We start from the raw sequence: 18,335 nt of genomic DNA on the forward strand, positions 1-18,335 counted from the left end.
TAAACACTGAAAATGTGCAGAGAACAGCTCCCGTCACATTCCAGGGGGAAAACTACAAGTAGTTGATAGCTTCCATTACGTAAGTGACCAAAACAGTTGCGTGGTGGATGCTCTGAAAATGTAGATGCTACCTCTACTGGTGACAAAGGGCCTCTCGCTCCTACCTCTCTCAGAGTAAAAGGTAGACTGTATTACGCATGTGTGCAAACAGTCATACTACATGGCAGTGAAACATGGGCCATGGTTGCAGAGGACATGCATAAGCTTGCAAGGAATTATGCCAGTATGCTCTGCTGGATGTGTAATACCAGTGTGCATACATGACAGAGTGTAAGTGCCCTGAGAGAAAAGTTGGACTTAAGAAGAAGCAGATGTGCAAGAGAGACGATTGCGATGGTATGGTCATGTGGCGAGAATGGATGAGGATAGCTGTGTGAAAAAGTGTCACACCCAAGCAGTTGAGGGAACGTATGGAAGAGGTAGACTCAGGAAGACCTGGGATGCGGTGGTGAAGTACGACCTTCGAACATTGGGCCTCACCGAGGCAATGACAAGTAACAGAGACCTTTGGAAATATGCTGTGCTTGAGAAGACCTGGCAAGCCAAGTGAGACCATAACCGTAGTCTATGGCAGTGCTGAGTAACCTGCCCTTCAATCATTGGACAATAAACTACGCTTGTGAAGGTCTGTTGAGGCAAGTGAAATCATTGTCGTGGCTGATAACAGTGCCGCCTGATTGGCACCCCAGTGGGACATTAAAAGCACCATTCGAGCATAATCATTGCCAGGGCCGGTGACAGGCTCCTGTGCCGGTGGCACGTAAAAAGCACAATTCAAGCGTCATCGTTGCCAGAGTCGCCTGACTAGCTCCTGTGCCGGGGGCATGTAAAAAAACCCTTTGAGCGTGGTCAGACTGGCTCCCGTGCAGGTGGCACGTAAAAAGCGCACCATTTGAGTGTGGTCGATGCCAGTACTGCCTGACAGGACCTCATGCCATACAGTCACTACTTTCGCAGAGTGGTTAGCTTTAGGAAGGGCATCCAGCTGTAGAAACTCTGCCAGATCAGATTGGAGCCTGGTGCAGCCTCCTGGCTTGCCAGTCCTCAGTCAAACCGTCCAACCCATGCCAGCATGGAAAGCGGACATTAAACGATGATGATGATATGTATGTATATGTGTATATATATATATATATATATATATATATATATATGACGCATAATTTACTGATCAACATAATATTGTTTTATTTTTAAATCTCGATAAAACTTTTACACTAATAGATATGTTACGGAATTACTGTAGTAAACCTTATTTATAATCTTAACTTTGCCTTCCTAAGCAATATTTATTCCTTTAACCCCTATTTCAGCCCAACTTTTCTTACATATATTAATAAAGTAATCAATTTATGTAGATTAATAGACCACCCATTAACTTTATTATTTATTTATTTATTAATTAATTTTCAATCATTCAATATCTCATTTACTAATATATGAATTACCTTCCGATAAATATCCCTCGGATCTATTTTAAAACGGGGGCGCCAGTATTTTCTTAACGAAACACTAACGAAACACTTTGAAACTTGGGACACTGGTAGAATGTGTCATATAAAACATCTTTTACTCTTAGTCTTCTTAACAAAAAAAAAGGAATTCGCAAGTTATTCCATGTAAAAGTTGTCGTATTTCTGTAATTTCAACCAATCACTGACGTCTATTCAGCTGAATAGAGTTTACTGCTGGGCGGTCATAAAAATGTTATTCGCTGTGACATATTTCATCCGGTTTAATCGTAATTTATACGCATATATTGTTTACTAGCAGTATAACCCGGCGCTGCTCGGGATTAAGCTAGGATTATTAAATGATTAAGTCCTTTATTTCAAACCAAAATAAGTAACGTCGACATCAGATTTAAGCGAAATCCGTTGAAATTGGTTTGGTTGAAAATGGTTTGCTGGCAATTTGATTGGGAAATCCCATAAGGAATCAGTTTATTGGTTATTTTCACTTATTGACTCTTTTTTTAAATGTTGCATTAGAGATCTGCATAGGAGAAGGTTGATCTGAAGGTTTGCATTGGGGATCTGGATTGGAGTAACTTAGGAAAGCTTACCAACAACCTTAACCAAAAAATAAGGAGCCTGTCCCTTCTAGGTTAACTCTAACCCTAACCCTAACTCTGACCCTAAAACCGTAACCCTAACCCTAATCCTAATCCTAACCGTAACACCCTAGTGGAAATCGTGCGGGTGTTAATCTGAAAAATTATCAAACCCTTTTTGTGGTCCGAAAAACGGGTTGGGGGGGGGGGGGGGTGACTGACAAATTGTTACATACGTTTTTGTTTCATAGTTGTGAAATATAAACAAAACTCTTTCGCTCCCAAAGTAGTATATGTGCGTATGTGTGAGAGTGAGAGGGGGGGAGAAAGATGAACGATTTAAAATAAATAAATGATTTAAAATAAATATATTTGAATTGTTGTGTGAGAAAGTATATATAATCTTATTATAGAATATAGTGTCTTTCAAAAACATCTTATATTTGAAACTATATCTCATGTTTAAGAAAACAAATGCATTTTACTCTGTCTTCCTTAGCTACATTTTCTTTCGTAATACGCTTTGTCTCCCTCTTCCACTTGTTCGTTCCTTTGTTTTTTTTGTTAGACGCTGTCTTGGTGAGAGAAATTTTTTTTTTCCTTAGCCGCTTTGTCTCCCTCTTCCACTTTTTCATTTTTTATTTTTAGACGCTTGGCAAACACTGTTTCTCCCCTTGTCACAAACACACTCTTTCTTTCTTTCTCTCTTTTTTCTTTCTCTCTCTCTTTCTTTCTTTCTCCCTCTCTTTCTTTCTCTCTCTCTCTCTCTCTCTCTCTCCTTCACGCGCGTACGCACATATTTGACTTCGCCATGTCAACAAACTTCAAAATTGGTAAAAGTTTATCGATGTTTACAGCTATACGCGGGTGCCTCTGTGAGAAAAAGTTGACAAAAACACAGATAGGGTCATGAACAATGTCCTCCTAAAATTGGAGCGGCATGCGTGCTAATTTGTGGACTTGCATAACCCACATCACGTACACACACACACAAACATCTTGTGTTTTATAGATATTGATTACCACACATCGACAGCATTTATATACGTACTAAGGAGTGTATAATTTTACGTATGAATCTCTGTGTAAATACATGTAACAACACATACATAAAAAGTATATATATATATATGTGTGTGTGTGCGAATGTATGTGTATGAATGTTCATATATACACGTGTATCTGTGTGTGTGTGTGTGTGTGTGTATACATTCATATTTTAGTATGAAACTATATGTGTTTGTGTAGATTTTTGAATATATATATATATATATATATTTATACAAATTAAAAGGGTAAAGGATTATCAATTTATTAAATAATAAATCAATAATTAATAATTTTTACCAAGCCCATCGGTATGAAAGCACCATTATTGGTGGAGAACTTATTCAAAAGTTCATATATTTATAAATATAATTAAGGGATCAGCAAAATATTTGCTTCACCATATACCGAAGTTCAGAAAATAGCAGCTATCTGTGAGATTCTCAGCTATTATATATATATATATATATATATATTTGATGTTATTATTTTAAAATATATATATATATGAATATATATGTATATATGCTTGGTTGGATGCATGTATGTTTATGTGCACTGATATGTTTATGTATTTTAATATTTTATATATATATACATATATGTGTGTACGTGTGGATATGTAGGTGTGTATGTGTATATGTATGTGCGTATGTATATATATGTTTGTGTATGTGTATGTATATATATATATGTATATATGTATATATATGTATATATATATATATATATATATATATATATATATATATATATATATATATATATATATATATATATATATATATATATATATATATATATGTGTGTGTGTGTATATATATATATATATATATATATATATATATATATGTGTGTGTGTGTGTGTTTGTACGTTTATGTATGCATGTGTGTTTATGTATGTGCTTATGTGGGTATACACAAGATTAACCCCATTTATAATGCCTTTTTATTACATAACATTCCTCTCCAATTTTTATCGGATTTATATTATTCTACCGTCTCCTAATTCTACACTCTGAATTTTCTTTCCCCTTTTTTCTTTTTTTCTTTTTTTTTTCTTTTCTCTTCTTCACTTCTTGTCCAACGCACTATCTGGTAGCGTCCTATTCTCTAACGGTTTTTTCAAATGAATTACGTTATAACCTTCTCTAACTATAGTTCTCATATTCGATTATAATGTCTTACGTTTAAGCTGGTTCTCATACTTTTCCCTGAGGAGAAGTTTACATTTTTAACATCACCGATTCCTATGGATCGCATAAATTGTAATTCTTCGAAACATATGTCGGAATAAAAGTATGCAGTTATAATATGCGTTTACTCCATTCTTTAAATTTATATATATATATATATATATATATATATATATATATATATATATATATATATATATATATATATATATATATATGTAAGTATGTATGTATATGTACATATGTGTATATACTTATATATGTATATATGTATATATACGGATATATATGTATGTATGATATATATATGTATATATACATATACAGGGGTTGGACAAAATAATGGAAACACCTTAAAATTTCAGACAAATTTATTTTAATATGGGGTAGGACTGCTTTTGGCACTAATTACAGCTTGAATTCTACGAGGTATAGACTTGTACAAAGTTTGAATTGTTTCCAAAGGAATTTTTGTCCATTCTTCAGCTAAAAGACTCTCCAGTTCTTGTAGTAATGATGGTGGAGGATATTGACTATTTATGTTCAATAATATTGAGATCTGGGGACTATGGTGGCCAGATAAGATGTTCAACTTCACTAGAATGTTCCTTGTGCCATTCAGTAACAACTTTAGCCGTGCGAATTGGTGCATTATCATCCTAAAAGATTGGGTTTCCCTCCGGAAACAATTCCGCAACCATAGGATGAATTTGATCAGATAAAATGCTTAAATAGTCTTTACTATTAATTCTACCATGAAGGGAAACCATTGGGCTCACAGATTTCCAAGCTATAGCCCCCCCCCCCCCCCTCCCCGATAATCACAGATCCTCTCCATGTTTAACAGTTGGAAGAAGGTAATCTGGGTCAAATGCTTCTTTTGGCTGTCTCCACACGTATACTCGACCGGTGGTCAGAAATAAGGTAAAGGATGACTCATCTGAGAAAATAACATTCTTCCACTGCTTTAGGGACCGATTCTGTAGGTTTTTTACTCCACTCTAAATGCTTTGCAATGCTTGTTTTTGAAAGTAGCAGTTTTCTGATTGCAGCCCTGCTATGAAATCCGGCTTTGTGCAGCTCCCGGCTAACAGTTTTTGTGGAAACTGGGTTTGTGAGGTGGTCATTAAGCTCTGCAGTAATTTTGGGTGTACCTCGACTTGTTTGGGTGTACCTCGACCTGTTTGGGCGTACCTCGACCCGTTGAGAGTGATGTTTGCTTATTTCTTTCCCCTTAATGCCACCCTCTGTACAAAATCGATCAGCATGTCCAACCTCAGCAAAATCGAAAGAAAAGTGTTAAGGTTATGCGATAAAATAGAATCCATGTGACCATTTACATGAAAATATCCTATTGACTTTTATATGAATAATCAATGTTTCATATGTCAAAGTGCTTAATTTTACTCATGGGTCAATTTTCTTCAAAATCAGTTCATTATTTTATTGTGAGTGAATTTTGATGATTTCTGCCTTTCATCAGTTTAATTTTAATTCTACTACATGACTTCATCCATAAACTTTACCCAAATGTGAAATTTCATCAAAATCGGATGGATTCTGTGAAAGTTACAGCATAAAATATTAATCCTATAGGTGATTGCATATAAAAAGCCTATTGATTTCTTAAAATCCCCCGCTCATGTGCAATTATTGATTTTTTGTCAACTCTTCATGCTGGCATCAACTAATGGGCATGAACTGTAATCACACGTAAAATCTCTACGAAATTGATAAGAATGTCTCTAAGGAAATGCTTATTTGCATTTGTGCCCTTTTGAATTAAATAAACACATTTACCGTCTCCCCCACCACGAAATTTACCTACATCTCAAATTTCATTAAAATTGGAATAAAAATATAAAAGTTAGGGCCATCTTTTCTATGGGTTTTTGCACACAAAAACCTATTAATTTTATAAAATTCCTTCTCAGGCGCAATTATCGATCTTTTGTCAACACCATGTGCTGACATCAACTCACTGCTATGGGCCTCGCTCAATCATCGATTTTCATCAAAATCGGACAAAAAATGCAAAAGCTGCAGGAAAAATTCAAACGCTTGATTGAGCTCTCAAAATTCGATGCCAACTGAAGCATTATTCAGTTTTCGAAAAATTCTGATCTTATCTGAACTTCAGGGCATGTGATCTACCTATGCGCCAAAAATAATTAAGATCAATTGGATGGTGTGGGAAGAGTTAAAGTAACCCCAAACACATACAGATACCATTACACATTTATGTATATATGTGTGTGTATATGTATGTATATATATATATATATATATATATATATATATATATATATATATATGTGTGTGTGTGTGTGTGTGTGTGTGTGTGTGTGTGTGTGTGTGTGTGTGTGTGTGTGTGTGTGTGTGTGTGTGTGTGTGAGTATATATATATATATATATATATATATAATACAGGCACTCCCCATACACACACATGCACTTACAAAAACAGACACGTTGAAGGATACGCAAGCGTAGACACATGCAATAAGAATACAAAATACAAAATGGGTGATAGCAAGGTGAGACACACATAAGAAAGAAGAAAGCAAAAGACCACTGATGAGATCACAGAAGTGTGACGAAAGAACTCTGGCCGAAATAGGATTAATGTAATGTAATGTAATATAAAGCTGAAGCAAATTAACACCAAATATACAGTGCGTGTGTTTTTATTGGCTAAACTGGCAATATGACCATCCCCAAGTACAACAACATATATATATATATATATATATATATATATATATATATATGAAGGCGTTAGGAAGGGCACCCAGCTGTAGAAACTCTGCCAAATTAGATTGGAGCCTGGTGTTGCCATCTAGTTTCACCAGTCCTCAGTCAAATCGTCTAACCCATGCTAGCATGGAAAGCGGACGTTAAACGATGATGATGATGATATATATACACATAGACACACACACACACATGCATGTGTGTGTGTGTGTCCCCACCATTGCTTGACAAGCAATGCTGCTGTGTTTACATCCCCATAACTTAGTCATTTGGCAAAACACAATGATAGACGAAGTACTAAGCTTACAAAGAATAAATCCTGGGTCTATTGCTCCAGCATGGTCACTGTCATATGAATGAAACATGTAAAACAATAAAAAACTATGCCATTTTAATCCCGTGCAACGCCGGGTATCTCTGATAGTGGTTAATAAAGTACTAAGGCATGTGGCTGTTAGTCCAAGGTGAGTGGAAAAAAATCATCTGTTTATTTTTCCCCTTCGATATCATGAGTAGCAACAGTAGCCATAGTAGTCATTTTATGCAGAGTTTCTTATACACACACAGTATTGAATAATTCCATTTGTTGACTTTGCCTTAAAACTTACAAAAAACATCCTCTGAGAAGAACAATTTAGAGGTTTAGCATGGCATGGTAGAAATGGAAGAAAAGTCACTATCTTAAGGTGTTCTTGATGGGTCAAGTCCTAGGACGACCAGCTTTATTCGCTTACCACCATATAGTAACAACATTTCTTGCTCTACAGTAAATCATAAAATTGAATAATATTACAGTGAAGTTAATAGAATTGATGGTAAATACTATTGACTGTATCTAGATATGTTTTCTTCATTACATTTATGTTGTGACTTGAATATCCTGATACTGACATGAATCATTACAACAAATAGTTTAAAGTTTTGTCTGAAATTGCCAACCGATCGAAGGTAGACCAAGGTAAAATCATGTCAAATACAGTGTAAAATGTAATTACAGTGGCAAGTGACTACATCAGGACGACATTAATTCTAACATTTTAATCTCTCTAGCTGTTTTATTTATTCTATCATGAAACATTCTCTGCCAATAGGATGACACAGGAAACTTCAAAGTTTGAGAAGAAGAAATAAAACAAAACAAACAAACCAGTGTCTTGTTGCTACATTTGTATGACATGGAATCGTCACATTTGTTCCTATTTTTGTCATTGGCCAATAGAAAGTAACATTGTTAGTTAATGTTGTGTTTTCATAACAAAGCACTGAAAAAGAAACAAAACATGGACATGAGAGAAGTCATTAGTGTGCTTTACATACTGATAAATACAAGTGAATAATGATAAAATGAATGTGCAAGTAATTGTGTTTCCATCAATCAAGTAGTAGTAGTAGTAGTAGTTGGTGTTGTAATACTAATACAATAGTTTGAATGTACTGACTGATCTGAGGACAATGATATCTGATTTATTGTTAACATATATGGCGTGATACACTCATACTAACATAAAATCTGAATGTGTAACAAAGAATATTTTATCATTATTAAGTAGTCTCCCTTGAAGCGATCCTGATTTGATATTAGTAACATGCTTTTAACCAATTCACTCAAAAGTGGTTCATCATGAATATCATTTTATCAATTTTTGTTTGAAGATAATTCATGAAAGAAATATTTACTTGCTTAATGACAAATATACAGGGTATGGACACGTATAGGAGTGACATACAGGTAGTCAAAAGTTCATACAGGTACAAAAAGGTTCATTGAAGAAGAAGGAATTGAGTTGGATTTTCAGAATGAGAAATATTGAATTTTCAGAAAACTCAAATTTATCTACATTGAAAATGTAATTGAGAATCAAATGTCTCGGTCAATATATACATACATACGTACATAAATATATACATACATACGTTTATGAATGTGTGTGTGTGTGTTTTTCGGTGTCACTTTGGCATGTGATCTACAAGGGAGATTACAGTAGAACATAATTAGCATTGTAAATGTATTTTTTCAAACTTCTTACTATTTTAGTAATAAGAAAACCATGTTTCACTTATGTCTTTGTAAATAATAATAAAACACCAAGAACATATCATCATCTAACGTCCACTTTCCATGCTAGCATGGGTTGGACGGTTTTGACTGAAAACTAGGAAGCCGGCAGGGTGCACCAGGTTCTGATCTCACTCCAAGAGTGTAGGGTTAGAATTAAAATAAGCATGTAGATCACCCAGCAAAGTAAATTTGCTTACAAGGATCACACAACAAAGTAGCACTAACACAAAGTAAACTAAAATGTAACCTAAAATAATCTCCCTTTAAATTATAGTTCATATACCAAAGTGACACCTATATTTCTATATATCTTTGAGCAATATTTTACTAGCAACGATATATAACTGGTCAGAATACCATTGTTTCTTTTGCGTTGACTTTTACACGTCACTCCTTTTATCCTGGTGGTACATACACTCTAAGTGAACTTGTATTGGTAAAAAGTAATGGAACAAAACAGCAACAGTATTATATCAATGTTTGATGGGAGGAGGGAAAACAGTTATCTTCTTTGGATTGGTTTGATTGGTTTAGCTATGGGTGAAAAGTACAAGTTCTGTTTTATACATATCAATAGTTCCTTTGTCAAAGAATGGATATGAACATGTTGCCAAAACAAATTTGTGCTCTTAAGAGCTGCATCAGAAAATTTCTCTTTTTGCATTTGGGGTCACGCTCTTATGGTGTAAAGCTTTAACGAAGCGGAGCCTGTAGCTTTGACTTTCATTCAGATATGATGCAGGATGTTCCTGTAAAAGCTTACACCATTGTTAGATTCCTTGGTCAGGTGGGGTAGTTTTGCCAGAAAAGGCACACAATAAGATCGAAACACTGCAGTGTCTCGAAGATTCCTTACACCAATGTAATGAATACATATGACTACAGGGTAGGGTGCTCTGCAAATAAACAACAACGGTTAAATCTTCATGTTTGAATCTACCAGAACTTATTAAGGATTAATAGATATGATATCATTCAAAAATGTTTTAAGCGAAATAGCTCAGAAGGGCTTGAGCCATAGATTCGGAGAGTAAGACAAAGAAAGTTATGCTAAATGCATTCTGAATGTTATACAAAACAAATCATTGATTTATTTATCTTTGTTTCAGGGAAGGGTAAAACACCATGTAGCAGTGATTACTACTGACTCCAAATCAAAATGGGAGATAACTCAAATAATCTGTAGGCATTGAATGACCGAGTTGTTAGTATGTCAGGCAAAATATTTCGAGATATTTCTTCCATCTCTCTAAGCTATAAGTTCAAACACTGTGAAGATCGACTTCACTTTTCATCCATTTCACGTCTATAAAACAATTACCAGTTCAAAGTGATAGATTGGATGATTTGAATACTTTCCATAACTTCATTCGGCATTTACAGTCTCAGTTCGAATTTAGCCTATCCCTTTTTGGATGGTAGAATTAATCCATTGCTTCGTTTTATGTTGCTGCTTAACAGTTCGGATGCCTGCAGTAGAGGAGATCAATTTGTTGTATTTGGGTCAAGTCTCTAGTGTAATATTACCTCCCTCCTTCCTTCCTCTCCACTCCCAAAGGGTCTGTAAAAGGATCATGCAAACCATTTTCCCTCTTGACTGAAAGATAAAGGAAATCTAGAATTCTCATATGTTACCATGCCATTAAGAATAAAAGCAGTACATTTCTTTTGCTGGAGGCAAGAGAAAAGCTGTGAAATAAAGTTCCTGCCTTGATATGCTTCATCAGCACAGCATTATTCTATCTTAACCGCAGCCATACATAAGGCTTTAAAAATGTACAAAATAATTAAAAGACATTTTTTGCTTAGTATAATTTACATAATGAATGCGGAAAAAGAGAAAAGATGAATAACTGAAAGCAGGAAATTCAATAAGGAAAATGCAAAATAATTGTTGATTTATTGAAATTATCTTCGCTTTGAAAAAAAGGTAAAACAGATATGCACACGCGTGTGTATCCTGCCTAAACAATACCACCTACTGATGATAATGGTGATGATATTGATGATGATAACAAGGATGATAATGGTAATGATTATAACACTAATGATAACTGTGATTGCAGCAAGAAACAAAGGTAACACAACACTTACTTTCATCAGTTAAACTCATATTGTGTTGCTGAATTCCCAAGTCACGTAATGCCAGTGATGTCTTTAGAATATCATAGAGTTTGTGCCAAATTTCATCTTTAGTAATTCCTCTTTGCACAGTGCAGTTAATAGTAAATACTTCACTACTTTTCTCTGAACTGAAACAGAATTTTTAATAAGATTTAGAAATCATAATTAGTGAAAATAACAGCAAATATTTTTATTACATGACAATCTAACTGATTTTAATGAAGGTCTTGTCTTAGTAACAAAAATCAAAATTTCACCCTCATATAACACTCAACAGATAAACGTGTGTTTGTGCTTTCTCTCTCTCTCTCTCTCTCTCTCTCTCTCACACACACACACGCACACACACACACACGCATATATGTATATAAATATAAACATACATGCATGCAGACACACATGCATACATATAGTGTCATCTGTCATTGATGACAGTCAATTAAAGATCGTCATTGAGAAAGATCCATGTAAAACCACTTGAGAACTAACAAAAAACTTCAAGTTAGCCAGAAAACTAAAACTGCCTGCAGCCATTTGTATGCAATTGGAAAATCAATAAAGCTCAACAAACGGGTACCACAGGATTTGAATGAAAATCAGAAAATGCTCAAATATGAGGTTTGATCATCACTTCTTCTCTGTAACCAGAACAATCCATTTCTTGACTGTATTGTAACTTGCAATGAAAAGTGGATTTTGTACAATGATAAAAAAACGTTCTTTGCAATGGTTCGACCAAAATGAAGCACCGAAAACCTTTCCTAGCCCCAAGCTTTTCAAAAAGATTATGGTAACTGTTTGGTGGTGTACTGCTGGACTCATTCTCTAAAACTTCTCAAAACCTAGAAAAACCATTGTTGCAGAAGCATATTGCCATGAAATTGTCAAAATGAACAAAAAACTGCTACTATTCCATCACAGACTGGTTAAAAGAAGAGGGCCAATCATTCTTCATGACAATGCTCAACCACACATTTCACTAATGACGCTCTAGAAGTTGAGGTAACTTGGCTACAAAGTTCTTCCCCACCCAGCTGTGAGAGGAGTTAAAAAAATCAAACCGATGCTGAAAATGCATTCAAAGAGTTCATCAGCTCCAGAACTCCAGATTTTTATGTTACTGGAATAAACAAACTTGTAACTCATTGGCAAAAATGTGTTGATTGTAATGGTACTTACTTTGATGAATAAAATTTCTGCATTGTTGAAATATATTGTGACGAATTTCAGGTTTCAAAACATTGCTTACTTTTTACTCAGCCTGATATAACCGTGTTCGTCTAATATCTTTTCTTCTGTTGGTTGTTTGTTACTCTTCATATAAGCCATGATTACTATTGCCAAGCCATGATTACTATTGCCAAAGCTTGACCAATTTTCTATGAAAAATCTTGGATTTGCCAGAACCTGATGCATAGTTATTGAGTGTTATTGGTTAGATTTACAAGCATTCCTTGTAAATTGCTAATATCATCCACTTAAAAAAAAAAAACAGAATGCTTTCTACTTGTCACCAGACCTAGTGAGATATTTCCTTCTAACTGCAAAATCTAAAAGAAAACTATCATGCTGAAAGAAATAAGTGAGCCATTAAGGATTTTAGACACAATTATGAGAGAGTTGTGTATTCAACTGGGCAGCTAGTGAGTCATATACTAGTGGTTGTCTAAACACTGTTTTCCTTTATCAGAAGCGATAGATTTTTTCATCAGTATGCATTTATTATGGTACTTACAATACTCAGCAAGACAGAAAGGGACCTCTAGTATTTTTTCCGCTGATGCTGGATGAGTTTCATCTGCTACTAATATATTTGTATCTTTAGGCGCAACACATCCATAAGAGATATTATATACAGACATGTATCACAGTAAATTTGTTTTTGCAGTCAATTTAAAATTATGTCTGATACAGTGATTGCTGCAACACGCAACAATCAGAATGAAAGAAAACTTAGCACCATGAAATTTTTACTCAACAGGCATCTTGGACACCATGCAGGGGGCTTCCATCACCTACATGGAGGATATAGTTTTGGCTCCCGCAATGAGGAGGGAACCAGGCTGATGGAGTTCTGCGATGCAAATGATCTTATGGTTTGCAATACTAACTTCAGGAAACCTGCCAGTCACGTAGTCACCTACCGATCTGGTAGACACACTAGTCAAATTGACTACATTCTCGCCAGGAAAAGGGAAAGATGGCAGCTACTTATAAATGCCAAAACCTTCCCAGATGAAGAATGCACCTCACAACATAGACTAGTAGTTAGCGACTTCAGGATCAGGTCTAAATGGATGCCCAGAAGATGACTGGCATGGAGGAGAAGGGTCTGGAAGCTTAAAGGTCCTATGAGTGGACAGAGATTTAGAAACGTATTACTCAAAGCTTTTGACGAAATAGAGGAGGATATAGCATCACATGATGTGGAAGACAACTGGAGGTTTCTATGGGACAACCTGTTAAGGACCACTGACCAGATCTGTGGATGGTGCAAAGTCCCCTCTCAACCGAAGGTAACGTGGTGGTGGAACAATGTAATTGATAGGTCCATTATGAAAATGAAACAGGCATGGAAGGACTGGAAGAACGGTGGTAGCAGGGAATTGTACCAATTTGCCAGAAGGGAAGCTAGGAGACAGGCTTATTTAGCCAGAGGAGAAGCAGATAAGAAAAGATTTGCCAATGTTCTGCGCCGTGAGGACCAAAGACTTAAGGTATTTCATGTTGCAAGACAGTGTGTGAGAGAGAATCATGATGTCGTAGGAGAGAAATGTATCCGCATGGATGATGGTTCAGCTGCATTAAATGAGGCTGCAAAGAGAAGGGCTTGGAGATGCCACTATGAAAGGTTGCTAAATGAAGAGAATTAATGGGAGAAAGTGAGTCTGCCGAATGTCGACCCAACAAAGGGACTGACTATCCGAATTTATAGTATCTTGGTAGATAAAGCAATTAAGGGTATGAAGGCAGGGAAAGTTCCCGTCCCATCAGGAATCACTGCAGAGATGCTCAAACTATCAGGTGGTGTTGGCTATAGCCTAGTCACCCGCATAGTCAACCAGGTGATACATGAAGGAGTCATACTCAATGACTGGTGTAGCAGCACCATAGTCAGCTGCTACAAAGGTAAAGGTGATGCATTAGATACAAATAGTTACAGAAATATCAAGTTGTTGGATCACCTGAAATGTGTATATATAAATGCAAATAAGATGATAAATTATTTTTGAATGCTGGACGCCATTAGAATGACAGGAACATTGGGTAAATCATCCTTATGTTAGTTGGTTTACATTTAAAAGACTTGTGATTACACAGTTTAGCAATAAAAAGCATCTAAAATGCGTATGGATTTGTTAGTGAACAGTTTAGTTTTGTGGTTTATATTGACTGTGGCAATGTGCTTTGCTGGAATCAATATAAGAAGGATGTAGGTACACTTTCCATGGCTGGTTGCTGAGAAATTTTTCGGCTTTGTTTGAGTGATGTACCCAATGTTCTTCTTGTTCTTATGGTGTCTAGTGTTCGGAAATAAATTTTTATCTTATAAAAACAAATGTTAGTTTGTTTACATTTATAACCCTAACTCTAATTTAGAATATATATGTATATATATTAACAGAGAGAGAGAGAGAGATGTAGGCATGTATATATATTGATACGTATCCCTAAATATGTAGGTCTATATATATATATCATCATCATCATCATCATCATCGTTTAACGTCCGCTTTCCATGCTAGCATGGGTTGGACGATTTGACTGAGGACTGGTGAAACCGGATGGCAACACCAGGCTCCAGTCCGATTTGGCAGAGTTTCTACAGCTGGATGCCCTTCCTAACGCCAACCACTCAGAGAGTGTAGTGGGTGCTTTTACGTGTCACCCGCACGAAAACGGCCACGCTCGAAATGGTGTCTTTTATGTGCCACCCGCACAAGCCAGTCCAGGGGCACTGGCAACGATCTCGCTCGAAAATCCTACAGGAGCCAGTCAGGCGGTACTGGCAACGGCCACGCTCAAAATGGTGCATCTCATGTGCCACCCGCACAAGAACCAGTCCAGGGGCACTGGCAACGATCTTACTTGGCTTGCCGGGTCTTCTCACGCACAGCCCATTTCCAAAGGTCTCGGTCCGTAGTCATCGCCTCGGTGAGGCCCAATGTACGAAGGTCTTGCCTCACCACCTCAGCCCAGGTCTTCCTGGGCCTACCTCTTCCACGGGTTCCCTCAACTGTTAGGGTGTGGCACTTTTTCACGCAGCTATCCTCCTCCATTCTCACCACATGTCCATACCAGCGCAATCGTCTCTCTTGCACGCCACAACTGATGCTTCTAATGTTCAGCTTTTCTCTCAAGATACTTACACTCTGACGGGTATTCACATTGACATTACACATCCAACGGAGCATACTGGCTTCATTCCTTGCGAGCTTACGTATGTCCTCAGCAGTTACAGCCCATGTTTCACTGCCATGTAGCATGGTTGTTCGTACGCATGCGTCATACAGTCTGCCTTTTACTCTGAGTGAGAGTCCCTTTGTCGCCAGCAGGGGTAAGAGCTCTCTAAACTTTGCCCAGGCTATTCTTATTCTAGCAGCTACACTTTCAGCGCACCCACCCCCACTACTAACTTGGTCACCCAGATAGCGGAAGCTATCGACTACCTCTAGTTTTTCACCCTGGAATGAGATAGAAGTTGTTTCCTGTTTGTTTGCAGTCTTTATTGCACCTGAACATCTGCCACAAACAAAAACTAACTTGCTAGTTAACCTGCCTTTGATGTTGCTGCACCTCTTATGTGTCCATAGCTTGCACCGGGTACATCTTATAGAGTTACTACCTACTCCTTTTCTACATACTGAGCAGGGCCATCTACCTGAAGGGGTTTGTGTTTTATCTACCTTCCTACTTATTAGGATTTTGGTTTTAGCTAGGTTGACTCTAAGGCCCTTCAATTCTAGACCTTGCTTCCACACCTGAAACTTCTCCTCTAGTTCTGATAGTGACTCCGCAATTAGGGCAAGATCATCAGCATAGAGGAGCTCCCAGGGGCAACCTGTCTTGAACTCCTCTGTGATTGCCTGGAGGACTATGGTAAATAATAGGGGGCTGAGGACGGAACCTTGGTGGACCCCTACCTCTACCCGGAATTCATTGCTGTACTCATTTCCAACCCTCACCTTACTGGCAGCATCTCTGTACATGGCTCGCACAGCTCTCACTAACCATTCTTCTATCCCAAGTTTCCTCATTGACCACCAGATAAGGGATCGGGGGACCCTGTCAAAGGCTTTCTCCATGTCAACGAAAGCCAGGTACAGAGGTTTATCCTTAGCTAGGTATTTCTCCTGCAACTGTCTCACTAGAAATAAGGCATCAGTAGTGCTTTTACCTGGCACGAACCCAAACTGCATCTCATCTAAATTGATTCGCTCCCTAATTAGTTGGGCTATGACCCTCTCTGTAACTTTCATAACCTGATCTAACAGCTTGATGCCTCTGTAATTATTTGTATCTAAAGCGTCCCCTTTACCTTTGTAGCAGTTGACTATGATGCTGCTACACCAGTCATAGGGTATGACTCCTTCGTGTATCACCTGGTTCGTAATACGGGTGACTAGGCTATAGCCAACACTGCCAGATATTTTGAGCATCTCTGCAGTGATTCCTGATGGGCCGGGGGCTTTCCCGGTCTTCATACTCTTAATTGCTTTATCTTCATATATATATATATATATAGGTAAGTGGTAGGTTTGCCTCGATACTTTAGGGGTAGTCTGAAGCATCCAAGCAACCAGTGGATGTTTAAATCCGGAGGCACTCCTGGGGATCACCTGTATGGGTACCGTCTTGGGAAGAGGGCGTCCAGAGGCAGGTAATATGTTGCTTAAACCGTAGTTTATGTATTTACTTGGAGAATGGAGCAACAAATACAAGAAAAAGCATTTTCATTGGACTAGATAGCCGTTGTTTTATTATGTGGAACTTGTGAAATGAGTCAGTGTGGAGGTTTAGGTTATGTAATGAGTCAATTTGTATATTATGTCTTAGTCACTTACGTTATATATATATATATATATATATATATATTACGGAGATGTACTTGCATAGCAAGTGACCTGATCTGAGATCGTGTGCTGGAACAAAAACAATTGCAGCGTGGAAGGTGTTTATAAGCCATTTAAAATAACACACAAAATCTGTTAGATTCACTTCAACATTTAAATTTAATTTGTCAAAATATTTTCGTCGCTTTGAGACCGCGACCTGTTCACTGACAGAATTTTGTCAGTGAACAGGTCGCAGTCTCAAAGCGACGAAAATATTTTGACAAATTAAATTTAAATGAAGTGAATCTAACAGATTTTGTGTGTTATTTTAAACGGCTTATAAACACCTTCCACGCTGCAATTATATATATATATATATATATCAATATATATATATATATATATATATATATATTGATATATATATATATTGATATATGTATATACTTAGACACATACAGTAATCCTTTGCCATATCGCGGTTCAGCTAATACGGTTTATTATTTAAGCTTTTGTCAATTCCTCCGTGGTGCGGTTTTGAACTTATAACAAAATAAATATATACAAATTATAAAAATAATTTTAAAAAATATATATACAGTGCAGTACTGTCTCTACTTTGCCAATTTTCCCCTATCACGGGGTGAGGGGAGGGGAATTAAGAACATAACACCTGTGATAGTTGAGGGATTACTGTACATATATATATGCATTCTTCCAAATCTACAATGGGTGGGCCAAAAAGTTCATAGTCTGTCTGTGAAATAGTAATGCTAGAGCTGAACATTTTGCATACATTAATTTCAACCCTTTATTATGAGATAAATTGACACCCGATTCTTCAAAGAAAACTTCAAATATAATCAGTAGTAAAAAATTGAGAAAATTTGGCATCATGCTGTTAGCAAGTGCCTTCAGAAAAGGGGATTAGAAACAAAGGACAATCATGCAGCTAGGTGGCTACAGATGAGTGTGACACTGCAACT

At 36.7% G+C, this 18,335-nt stretch overlaps 1 protein-coding gene across 7 annotated transcripts in view; it reads right to left on the bottom strand.

The window, feature by feature from the left end:
* LOC106881065 (uncharacterized) overlaps nucleotides 1–18,335 on the bottom strand; it is a 368,052-nt gene that overhangs the window by 91,754 nt on the left and 257,963 nt on the right. For all 7 annotated transcript variants that reach the window (XM_089342524.1, XM_089342528.1, XM_089342523.1 and 4 more), the window contains 2 exons: nucleotides 11,264–11,421; nucleotides 8,258–8,372 (listed from right to left, as the gene is read on the bottom strand). In XM_089342524.1, the coding sequence (XP_089198650.1) occupies nucleotides 8,258–8,372; nucleotides 11,264–11,421 (273 nt within the window). The remainder of the gene's footprint in view (nucleotides 1–8,257; nucleotides 8,373–11,263; nucleotides 11,422–18,335) is intronic.

Source organism: Octopus bimaculoides, chromosome 26, assembly GCF_046866305.1.
Source record: "Octopus bimaculoides isolate indiv1 chromosome 26, ASM4686630v1, whole genome shotgun sequence".
NCBI classification, from domain to species: domain Eukaryota; kingdom Metazoa; phylum Mollusca; class Cephalopoda; order Octopoda; family Octopodidae; genus Octopus; species Octopus bimaculoides.